Below are 12,309 nucleotides of genomic sequence, written 5' to 3'. Positions count from 1 at the left end.
GGAAACAGAAGCTCAAATCAGGAAGAGACTTACCCAAAGTCATGCAGTCTGTCATAGAAGAGCTGAGATTCAAATTATACCTTCCAATTTTAGGATGAATAATTGAACACTCACTAGCCACTTGCTTTTCTGCAGGTCATAATGAATGCTTTAGAAAGTGCTGGGCCTCAGAAAGCATGACACCCAAGGGCTCCAGAAAATTAACCCTTGTGTTATCATCTCCCCTATACCTCCAACTGTTCGTTCAGACTGTTTCCTCTGCTTGAGATACCCTTCTATGTGCAGTGGAACAACCACAGGCTTTGTGGTAGACAGAAGTATTTTGGGATCCTGATTGTACTACTTGCAGCTTTATGATCTCAGACAATTTATCAAATATCCCTAAGGTTTTCCTCCTCTGTAAAGTAGGCTATCTATCTCATAGCATTGTCATGAGGATTTGAGCTAAAAGGGCCTAGCAGGTGCTAGTGATCATAACCAGTTTTTCAAATGAAGCTCAAGCACTACTTCCTCCATGAAGTTCTCCCTGACTGTGCCTTCTTCCTTGTGCCCTTTCATTCATTTTTTTCTTTCTTTCTTCAAAAAATATTTAAAGTATGTAAATAACTCAATCATAGTACTCAGCACACAATATTATAATTATTAAGTCTTATTTTGTTTTCCTCATTAGACTGCGATCTTTCTGAGAACAGAGATTGTGACTGAGTCATTTCTGAATTCTGATTACCTAGTTCAGAGCCTGGCAGGAGGAAGGAAGGAAGAAAAGAAGAAAGAAAAAAAAGAATAAAAGGAAAGACAGAAGGAAAAGAAAACAAAGCACAAGACTGCTTATGAAAACCTGCTCCAAAAAATAACATGTCTCTGTATCCAGACAGATAGGAAAAGCACCTGGTCCTTCCCTAGCTGCCTCTGCAAATGCCTCCTAATTCACCTATTTACGGAAGCCAACAACAGGATGAGAATATCAGTGATCTCCTGAAAAGGAAGCTTCAACTGAGTCCTGCATTGAGAGTGCAGACAGGCAAGTGGTGAGTAGTAAGGCACAGCTGCAGAAAGGAAAATTCCATCTATGCAGCCTCTGGGCAAAGACAGATGTCCCAGGCTTGGTAACAGAGTGTACCAGCTATTGACAGAGCTCCACCCACTTCCAGCAACTGCTGCTGCAGCCCAGGCAACAGGCATGGCAGGTGATGGAAAGCAGCTACCAACTACGCAGGAAGGCAGGAGGTAGGGAAGGCCTGAGCACCAGTGCTCTACAGAGCTGGAGCCTGGAGCCCTGAGCCTTTGTCAAAAGCACCAGGAGGAGAGTTTTCTTTCTCCCTGCTCCCCAGACAGTGCCCCTGCCCACCACTGAATCATCTGAAAGATTTTTTTATAATTCCATTCTAAATCCACTATCCTTCCTCCACAAAGGCTAGCCATACATTCATATTCTCCCTACCACCTGTATGGCACATCTCCTAGTCTTCCGTGACCTGCTCTGCAACCATATTCAACTTCTTTCTGGTCCCCAAACAAACCATGCTCTGTCATACCTCTGTGCTTTTTCTGATGCTATCCCCTCTTCTGAGAATGCACTCTGTCCATGATTTGCTGTGTTGTGGTCAGTTGCCCAAAAGCAGAGTACAAATGGTTTGCTTAAGAGGTGATCCCAGGAAGCACTAGTGGGGATGTAGACAAGTGAGACTTAGGCGACAAGGAAGCCAAGAAAAATTGCATTAGTGAGCAGATTATCACTTTGGACAGCTGGGGCTAAATCCCACTGAGCGACACTAGCAGCTAAATATTGTAGAACACTTCTTGGAGCTGTCCCACTCAATGGTTGAGAAAGCTAGGGCATTTTTTCACCAAATCCCATTCAAGATTGGTTGAGTACAACTCCTGGGAGCATTAGCTCCCCTAGCAGTTTGTATGAGAGCCAGACCCCCACCCCCACCCCTATTCGAGCAAGTTCCCAAATAGAGTTACAGGGTGGTATACCATCTGCTACCCTGGCCAAACTAACTACGCTTTATCTTTCAAGGCCAAGCACAAAAGCCAATACCTCTAATCCCAATTAACTTCACAGCCCCTTCTTCTGCATTCCCAGGGCATGTTGAACACAACCCTATTAAATATTTATCCTTAGTTATTACAGTGAATTTCTCCTTATCTTCTCTACTGGAGTGTAGGCTTCTCCAGGATAGAAATCATGACACAGGAGGCACATAGATAGCAGTTGCTTATTAAACATTAGTAACAATTAAGAATGCTAACGAACATTGATGAATTCCAGTACCAACCCAAGATTCCAATTTTCCGGGAGGATACTTGATGCCCTATGGCATTTTGTGATTTGAGGGGGAAATAGTGTCTTGGCTTTAAAAAGTATAATACTAAATGCTGCCTCAATTTCCTCAAGGCCGTCAATTGTCAGGACACCAAAAATCAGCCTATCCAAAGATCTCAGATTGAAGATTCATAAGCTCTACTTTGCCATCCTCTGCCCTAGTGTGGACAGACACCGCACAGTGAATGAAAAATCAGTGTATTCATATAGAATTGTAGTTGTTTATAACATACATAACATCATCAACCTGTCTTAGTGTTTATTCATGGCACTCATCCTAGGGGAGCGTTGTTGTATGTATAGGGCATCCCCCCTGCCAGAACCCTCAGATACCACCTCTGTCTCAAGGGCTCTGGGTCTTGCCTGCAGACTGGTTGCAGGAACTAGAACCTGAGTCAAATCAGATGTATTTCCCAAGATAGCCTGAGGCAATTCTGCCAGAGTGGAGATTTAAAATATGAGGGAAAAAAGAAAATTTTTACAATAGCAATAAAAAAGTTAGAGTATTCCATTAGGAAATTTAACAAGATGTATGCAAATTCTATGTGAAAAAAAATTAACATTACTAAGGAATACCAAATCATACTTTAAAAAAAAAAGAAAGATATATCATTATCTTGGATAGGAAGACTCAATATCATAAAGATGTCATTTCTCCCTAAATTAATCCATACATTTAATGCAATTCTAGTAGAAAAAATACCAGCAGATTTGGGGAGGAATGAACTAGACAAATTGACTTTGATGTTCACATGGGAAAATAAAAAATCAGGAAGAGCTGGAAGAATTCTGAAAAGAAAGAGTAGAAAGGAAGAGAGTGGCTCTACCGGATATTAAAACACAGTACTGTATTAACCTGCAGTAATTTAAACAATGTGATACTTGTGCATCAAGAGACAGACCAATAAATAAAAGCTCAGAAATAAACCTAGATATATTCAGGAATCTAGTATAGAATAAGTGTGGCACTTCAAATTAGTGAGGAATAAGATTATTCAATAAACATTATTGAAATAACTGAATAGTTATTGTGGGAAAAACTTAAATGGTATCCATATCTCTCACATTATAGCAAAAAATTTCAGATGGGTTGAAACCAAAACTGTAATAGAAGAAAACGTAGGAATTTTTGTTTAATAACCTTGGAGTAAGTAATATCTATCTAAGAATGACATATCTCAGCCATAAAATTTAGAATAGATAAATTTGACTGCCATAAATTTGACCTTTCACATATTCAAAAGACAAAAGACAAAGTGGAAAAATTACTGGAAGTGTATACCACAGGCATAGGACTAATTCCCTTAATATATTAAAAGCGTCTACATATCAACAAGGGAAAAAACAACAATTTTACAGCAAAACAGAGAATAGACATGAAAGAATGAAAGTACAAATGACTTCTAAACCTCATGCATTGTTAAGAGAATTGAGTAATGGGGAAATGCTTGTATGCTCCTTTGTATCTCTAAATTTTGTACCATCTGCCTGCAATACCTGGTTAAAAAGAAGCACAAGTTCAGAAAAAAAAAATCAAAAATTTATTTTTTAATAATAACAAGACCCTGGATACTAGCTGAAAGGACAGCTGTGGGAATCAAAGGCATACATGGAAAAACAAGTCATAAAGTTGGGAACTGAGAGAACTAAAAGCAGTGTGGGGAAGGATAGTGGGGTGATCAATCACACAAGCTCTGGAGTTCAAGTTCTAGATTTATTCTGTGCTACTATATGACTTTGGCAACTGATGTCATTCTATGACTCTCAATTTCTTCCTCTGTGAAAGGGGAACAGTCATAGTCATTACCTCAGGTGTATTTAAGGTTCAGAAAGGTGATGCACCAACAATCCTTAGTACAATGTCTGGAATATAGCAAATGCATGAAGGGCACTTTGCATGTGCTCAGGAGAGAGTGGGCATCAGCCTGGCAGCTGTGCAGGATAGGAATAGAGTCCTAGACCTCTGACTTCCTCCATCTATTAGACTGTGACTGCACTCCCTGCTGGCAGTCATAAAGTCATCTCCTCTAATCTCAGAAGATCCATAAGAAACAAGTAACCCAAATCCTCTTTTGTAGTTATTCTCTTTATTTCTGAAAGCCTCTGATACCCAAGAATTACAGATATCTGTTGACTTGCTCAGGGCTCTTTGGCCTTGAATTCTCCTGGAAAATTCTATTAAGGCTCCAAATACACTAATCTATATAATTGTAGCTCAATTCAGCTCACAGTAAGAGTTCAATATGTCCATTTTGCACAGTGCCATGGCTATTCCACCTCAGGACCTTTCAATAAGACCATCCCACCCACTCATCATATTCTTGCCAGACCTTAAAAGCAAGCTATAACTGATAGCTGATACTTTAGGCAATCCCACAAAGCCAATAGATCCCCACTGCTATCTGATTCCAACCCACTCCAACCAATCTGTGTCCCAGGTCGGAACTCCTGGCTCCATTCCCAGACTTTGATCCTTGCTTCTGGGCTCTTCTAGATTTTTGTATCTTGCCTCTCCTCTGGCCTTTTGACCTCATGGCTCCTGAATAATTTTTGATTTGTTTAATCATTATTGTATTTAAGGACTTTAGCTTTGTTCCCCCGTTAGAGGGGATTCAGATTAGGCTGGCCCCCACCAGAACTGGGAAGAACATAAAAGTTTGTCTCTATTACATTTCCACTTCCATTTTAGGGCCCCTGGCCCAGACTTGATACTGTTCTCCCCTGGGCACCATACAGAATGCTTTACTCTGTATTGACAGTCATCAGTACCCTCAAGACACCAGCTGATATAATTTAAGAATGATTGCCCCTGCCCCCTTTTGCCATAAATTTTCTAAGGAGTTCTGAAGACCTGCAATTCCTCCAAGACCCTGTGGAAATTTTTTATTGCATTATCTTTCTAGCATCCTCTTCCTAACCTTTTCCTGGGCACTTACTCCCACACTCCATCCACATGGCTGTGATGTTTCCAGATGACTCACTCTCTTGACTCAGATCAAGCCAATCAGGATCTTTCTCTGGGAGTTTTTGTTGTTGTTTTTTGCTTTGTTTTTTTAAAGAATAATAAATAGTCTTTATGGTGGTAGAAACTCCAAGGCAAAATGCAAGACTTATTCAAAGCCCTTTTTACCATCTGTTCAAGTCTTCTGAAAAGCACATACTAAGGTAGAATTATATATGGAAGAGTTTTCTTAGGGAAACACCTGCAAAAGATAAAGGGAGGGAGCAGGAGTAGGGCATAGGAGCCTCGAACTTCGATGATGATCTGACACCTGTGAAAGGAGACAGGCTTGGTTAGGAAGAGTCTCTGACTCAGTATAATTCTAAGAAAGTTTGAGTCAGGCCTATGAGGAGTTGCCTAGCCAAAGTCACCCATTACAGGAAAGGACCAGCATTGGACCCCCAGCTGTTCAGTGTTGGCTGGAAACAGGAGGAAGTATGGCCTCAGCAAAATGCTATTGTGGGTCCAGAGGGGTGCAGCTAGGCCTTTCAGTCAACACTGCTCCCCACAGTAGGCTCTGTTGAAGAAGTCTGTTAGTCCAATACTCTGAAAAGCAGACACTAAAACAGGATTAAATGTGCAAGAATTTTATCTGGCAAATCACCAGTGAGACGAAATGGGAAGGGAGCCAGGGAAGGCTGGGGAGGATCAGCCTGCAATGATAATTTGAAAAAGAGAGGAAGGTAGCATCCTAGACTACCAAGCAATTCAAGGAAGATTTAACAAGCTGTTGGGGCATCCCAAGTAAAAATCAGTCATCCATGGGTTCTGGGCCTCCAAAAAAGGCCTCCCTTAGTATTCCTGACACACTTAGTCCCAATCTGGGGGCAATGCATAGAAAGCATAGCCTCAGGGAAAACATAGATAATGAATTTTAGCATCTGGGACCTTTGTTCAGTGAAGACCTTTGTAGCTGCAGGTCTCTCAGGCACATTCTTGTGGCCACCTCAAGGAGATCTGAATGATGGTATTAGCCTCTAAGACCACCATACTAGAGTAAGCTGGTTGGCAATAAGAATGACATCAACATACAGAGAAAAAAGATACAGAAAGAATCCTGGCATTAAAGTCCCTGATGCTACTTCTTTCTGAAATTCACATTTCCCTGCCTTTTTACATAATTTGTCTGTTCATTTTTTTCTCAGTGAGCCAATAAATTTTCCTTCTTGCTTATATTAGTTTGAGTTGGGTTTCTGTCACTTGCAACCAAAAGAATTCTAATTAATGCAGACCTAAAAGAAACTAATATAAATGATGAAATGTCAGCATCATGACCAGTGATTAGGGGAAATAATTTTGGTCAGGGAATTCAAATCAAGCCAACTCACAGGGCACAAGTACAAAGAATGCACAGACAAATGAGACTGATGTGGGTGTTCCCTGTAACAGTTGTCAATTTGAATGATATTTGGTGGACAAATGGCTGCTCTATGAAACTATAAATACTTTAAGAGCAGGAACCATGTGTTATATCTCTTATATTTCCAGCATGTGTAGTGGTGTCTAGCATATGAGGCTTAGTAAATAGTTGTTCGATAAATGAGACAGTCCTTGCCTTCAATCAGCTCCCAGACTAGTAGCAGAAACAGACATATAAAAAACCACAATACAAGAGGGATTGGACAAGATGTCAGTGTAGACAGATAGGGTTTGCCACTTCACACAACCAAATCAAAATTACAACTAAAATATAGAATAGCCATCAGCCAGAACCATCAAAAATTGATTTAAATGGATGTCTGACAACTACAAAATTAAAGATACCATATCCATTGAGTTGGAGCCAGTGGGCTGATGCCATAATTGAGAATACATCAACCTGGTTAATTCTGTTTGACCTCCCTTAAAGATTCCCTGGGACTCTGCCCTAACCAGTTTACAGGCCCACCCAAACTGCTTTTCCATATGAATGGTTGGTCTTGGCTCATGCTTCACAACTTCCTAAATCCTATCAAACAAGCAACAGCTGGCCTCAGTGAGTTCCAGGGCCGGCACTAGCAGCAGCCAGCTTAGATTCACAGCTAGGCTTCGCCTGGGAAGCTCCAAGCTCAGAACAAGAGCAGCTATCTCAGATTGCTCTATAGCTCAGGCAGGGTGCCCCAGGCAAAACACAGGTGAGGGCTGACCTAGGTCTGCCCCACCCAGGAAACCCCAGGGCCAGTGCACCCAGTGGATAGCTATAGACCATGTCAAAGCACCACCATCCTGCCCCTGCACAGCTGATCCTCCATGGAGGGCAGAGGTTGGTGCTCAGTGGTCATAGCCAGTCCTTGCAGCTGACTGGCCTGGGTAAATTCCTCCCATTGATCAGCCAGCAGAAACCAAGTTTCAACTACAATGGGAGAGTGTACTCAGACTACAAAATGGGTGCACCTTGAGTACCCAGCTTAGGTAATAGGGGAGGCTGTGCCACTGGACCCTATAGGATGCCTACTACATTAGGCCATACTACCAAGAAATGGAGTCAAAGCATCTCTACCCAATACACAGAAACAAACATAGGAAGGCTGCCAAATGGAAGAGGTAAAGAAACATGGCCTAAATGAAAGAACGGATCAAAACTCCAGAAAAAGAATTAAGCAAAATAGAGATAGCCAACCTATCAGATGAAGAGTTCAAAAGACTGATGATCAGGATGCTCAGAGAAATGATTGAGTATGGCCATGAAATAAAGGAAGAAGTGAAGTTTATAGAAAGTGAAATAAACAAAAATATACAGAGAACCAACAGTGATGGAAAGGAAGCCAGAATTCCAATCAATGATTTGGAACAAAAGGAAGAAATAAACATTAACCTGGAACAGAAAGAAGAAATAAAAAGTGAAAAACTGAGGAGAGGGTTAGGAACCTCTGGGACAACTTTAAACATACCAACATCCAAATCATAGGGGTTCCAAGAGGAGAAGAGGAAGAGCAAGATATTGAAAACTTATTTGAAAAAAAATAATGAAAGAAAGCTTCCTTAATTTGAAGAAGGAAATAGACATACAAGTCCAGGAAGCACAGAGAGTCCCAAACAAGTTGGACACAAAGAGGACCACAACAAGACACATCATAATTAAAATGCCAAAGGTTCAAGATAAAGAGAGAATCTTAAAAGCAGCAAGAGAAAAGAAGAGTTACCTACAAAGGAGTTCCTATAAGACAATCAGATGATTTCTCAAAAGAAACTCTGCAGTCATGAAGGGACTGGCAAGAAGTATTCAATGTGATGAAAAACAAGGACCTACAACCAAGATTACTCTATCCAGCAAAGCTATAATTTAGAATGGAAAGGCAGATCAAATGCTTCCCAGACAAGGTAAAGCTAAAGGAATTCATCATCACCAAGTCCTTATTATATGAATGTTAAATGGATTCATTTAAGAAAAAAATAAGATCAAAACTATGAACCTTAAAATGACAACAAACTCACAACTATCAACAACTGAATCTAAATAATAAAAACAAAAACAAACTAAGCAAACAACCAGAACAGGAACCGAATCATAGATATGAAGATTATATGGAGGGTTATCAGTTGGGAGGGGGAAGGGGAGAAATGGGGAAATAGTGCAGGAATCAAGAAGCATAATTGGTTGGAACAAAATAGACAGGGGGGTGTTAAGAATAGTAGAGGAAAGGGTGAAGCCAAAGAACTTACATACGCAACCCATGGACATGAACTTAAGGCAGGGGAATTGCTGGAAGGAAGAGGGCAACAGGGTGGAGGAGGGCAAAGGAAAAAATTGGGGTATCTGTAACAGCATAATCAACAAAATATACTTTAAAATAAAAATTAAAACCACAATACAATAAGTGCTATAAATTATAATATATGCAACATGCTATGAAATCACAGAGCAAGAAACATTCTGTTCTGGCTCAAGGGATCAAGAGATATTTTACAACTGACCTGGACTTTATAGGGTAAATGAGACTACACCAACAAGAGAAGGAAGAAAAATCTGCCAGACAACAGGAAGAACATCTACAAAGATATGATGACATAAAACTGTGAGGAAGCTTCAGAAACAGAAAATAGAGTTTAACTAGACCATAGCTCCTGTGTCTTGTAAATTGTGTCTTATTCTTGAGTGGGTATCCAGCACTTAGCAAAGGCCTGAAATATAGTAGATGTCCAATGCATTTTTTCCTTTTTAGGTTTTTCTTCTGCTTTATTTAGATATAATTCACATTCAACATTGAATAAGTTTAATATATACAATGTGTGTTGATTCATATACTTAGATATTGCAAAATGATTGTACCATAGTTAGTTAACAGCTGCATAATTATAATTTCTTTTTTGTGGTGAGAACATTAAGACCTACTCTTGAACTATTGTAACAAAATAATCAATAAAATATACTTTTAAAAAAAAGATCTACTCTCTAAGCAACTTCCAAGTATATAATACATTATTATTAACTATAATCACTATGCTGAACAATGCATTTTTTAGTAGAATTTCAAAGTGGCTGAAACAGGTGGAAATAAATAATAAGTAAAATTAATTAATAATATAATAATATACTGTATAGTAACAATAGGAAACATTCATTATGTGCTAGATGCATAACAGGCATTTGCCGAAAACTTCATGTGCATTATCTCATATAATCATTTCAACAACCGTATGAAATAGGTACTATTATAATTCCTTTTTTACAAGCTGAAACTACTGATGCTCTGAAAGTGGAGTGTCTTCACCAAGGTGAAACAGGAAGGGTGGGACAGAGATGGGATTCAAACCCAGGTTTGGCTACTTTCAGAGACAGGGCGCTTCACCACAATACTTCCTCCCTTGCTGAAGAGTATTAACTTGATTCTGAGGTAATGAGAGCCACTGCAAACATCTAATATCTGGGTGATGCCCTCAAGCTACACCACATCAATAACCCTTTTCCCTGCTTCTCTGGTATGTAGAATATAAGAAGTGTGCTAAGGTATCGCCAGAGTGACATGACAACAATGGATGGGAGAGGCCAACTCAAAATCAGGAATGAGATTGGGTGTAGATTGCAGGAAATCTTAAAAGTACTCTCAACACCATATTAAAGACTGATGTATGCCAGGCCCTGTGCTCAGCACTTCTGTTGTATCCTCTTGCCCAGTCCTCCCACACATTAGGCCTCTGGGTGCATGAAGATTCTGAAGCTCAGAGAAGTGTAGGTTCTTGCTTAAGGTCACTAACCTAGTTGCCCACAACTAATCAAGAAGCATCAAATACTTCTTCCTTACAGACTATTCACCTATCTCAGAATTTTCCCCACTTTACATTTTCCTACCTCCCTTATTTATAAAGCCAATGTAAATTCTTTCAAAGCAACTTACATCTTTCTTCTCCAAACTCATTGTATAAAAGAGCTCCCTCAACCCCAATACAGAGGATATGGTTGTCTTCTCCATCTAGCCTTGCTGCTGGTGGTTGAGACTACATGGCCCAGGACCTGGTCCTTTTCCCTGGCTAGCATATCGCTCAATAAACCCTGGCTTTCAGGACAACTTTCAGTCTCAAACATTTTTGTTTAACGCAGGTATTTCTGACTCTTAAACCCATGTACTTTTCACAGCAGAATGCTTTTCTACAGTTATTTTAATCAACTCATTCTTCTTTCCCATCATGGCCATGTAACAACAGGGGGCAGCTATCTACAAGGTTTGTGTCAAACACTGGATTTCACCAACTATTCAAATGTCTGCTGGTGGTCTGGCTTTTCTGGCTTTTCTCTTTGATCAGTTGTGTAGATCAGTCTATCACACAGATAGGTCTGTGCCAGGCTGAGACACAATCTAAGGTAAGCTGACTTAAGAATTTTAGCCCTGGTTTGTGTAGCTGAGTGGATTGAGTACCAGCCTGAGAACTAAAGGGTCATGGGTCCCCAGCTGGGGGCCTGTGATAGGCAATCTGATTAATGTTTCTTTTTTTTTTTTTTTTTACTAGGCAAAGAACTTTATTAATCTTGGTTTCAAACTTTATTCCCAGGCTTCTTCAGCTTAATTTGCTGCAAAGAATGATTTGTGTATAAGCAAAAACTGAAAAGAGCTGCAGTGTCCAAGGGGCTAGAGCTTAAAAATATTAGAGATCTAGATTTTATCAGATCCATAAACAAAATTTGAAAAAGCAGTCATATTATAAAATAGCAGCTCCCAGTAACTTCTTCAAGTTTATCTTCTTCAGAAGTTGACTCAATTCAGTTTGCTTCATTCTTGGAAGCCTCATCAAAATTCTCCACAAGATCTGGAACTTCATCATCATCATCCTCTCCTGTAGCAAGTGGTGCTTTTCCATCCACAGATTGTTTGGGCAGAGCTTCAGCTAGTCTCCTTAAACTGGTCAGACTGTCTGCACCAAGCTGATTTAAGATGCTGGGCAGCATTTCTGTCAGCTGCTTCGTCTCAGCATGGCCTGTAATGGTGAACGTGTTCGCTGCCAGAGATGCCTGAACTTTAGGGTTGTTAAAGTGGATCACTGTTCCTTGGTTTGTGAACATATTTACCTCTTCAATGCCAGAGATGTTGTTTACCCCCAACTTCTTTAAGGAGAACTGAAGTTTTTTATCATCTGCTGTAGCTGTTCTGTGAACCACCTTCTTCTTCCTACGAGCAGTACCTTTCCCACCAATGCGCACTTGTGCCTGCAGTTTGGCGAGTTTCTCTTGGTTCATGATAGTTTCTTTCATCTTGTTGGAGAGAAAACGGGGCCGCGCGGGGGACTAGGGTTGGTGCTCAGGAGGGTCTTTGGCAGACCAGCTGAAAATAAGCGCGCACACGCGGGGACGCAAGATGGCAGCTCTGATTAATGTTTCTCTCTTTCTCCCTCCATTCCTCTTTCTCTGAAGATAAATAAGTAAATAAATAAAATCTTTTTTAAAAAAAGAATAATTTTATCCATAAGATTGATTGGGGAAATTCCCAGACATTAATATCTTTTTATTCCTCAGAGGAGGAAGCACCCTTTTCGCAATATGTGTCACTGGTGAAAAAACACTCATCTC

General features: G+C 40.2%; 1 protein-coding gene across 1 annotated transcript; it reads right to left on the bottom strand.

The window, feature by feature from the left end:
* Positions 1-11,247: 11,247 nt before the first annotated feature.
* Positions 11,248-12,087, bottom strand: LOC150004953 (transcription factor BTF3). The gene has a single exon (XM_090282965.1). It carries the CDS (start codon positions 11,992-11,994, stop codon positions 11,506-11,508), a length of 489 nt encoding a protein of 162 aa, XP_090139091.1. The 5' UTR covers positions 11,995-12,087; the 3' UTR covers positions 11,248-11,505.
* Positions 12,088-12,309: the final 222 nt, after the last annotated feature.

The sequence above is a fragment of the Furipterus horrens genome, unplaced genomic scaffold (genome assembly GCF_987537825.1).
Source record: "Furipterus horrens unplaced genomic scaffold, mFurHor1.1.pri manual_scaffold_7, whole genome shotgun sequence".
In the NCBI taxonomy this organism is placed as follows: Eukaryota; Metazoa; Chordata; class Mammalia; order Chiroptera; family Furipteridae; genus Furipterus; species Furipterus horrens.
Note: the sequence above shows the minus strand (reverse complement) of the source record. Positions and strands in the feature narration are given on the sequence as shown.

What these genes read in the sequence shown, in the direction of transcription:
- LOC150004953 (XM_090282965.1), bottom strand. Translation starts at nt 11,994, where the DNA reads ATGAAAGAAACTATCATGAACCAAGAGAAACTCGCCAAACTGCAGGCA.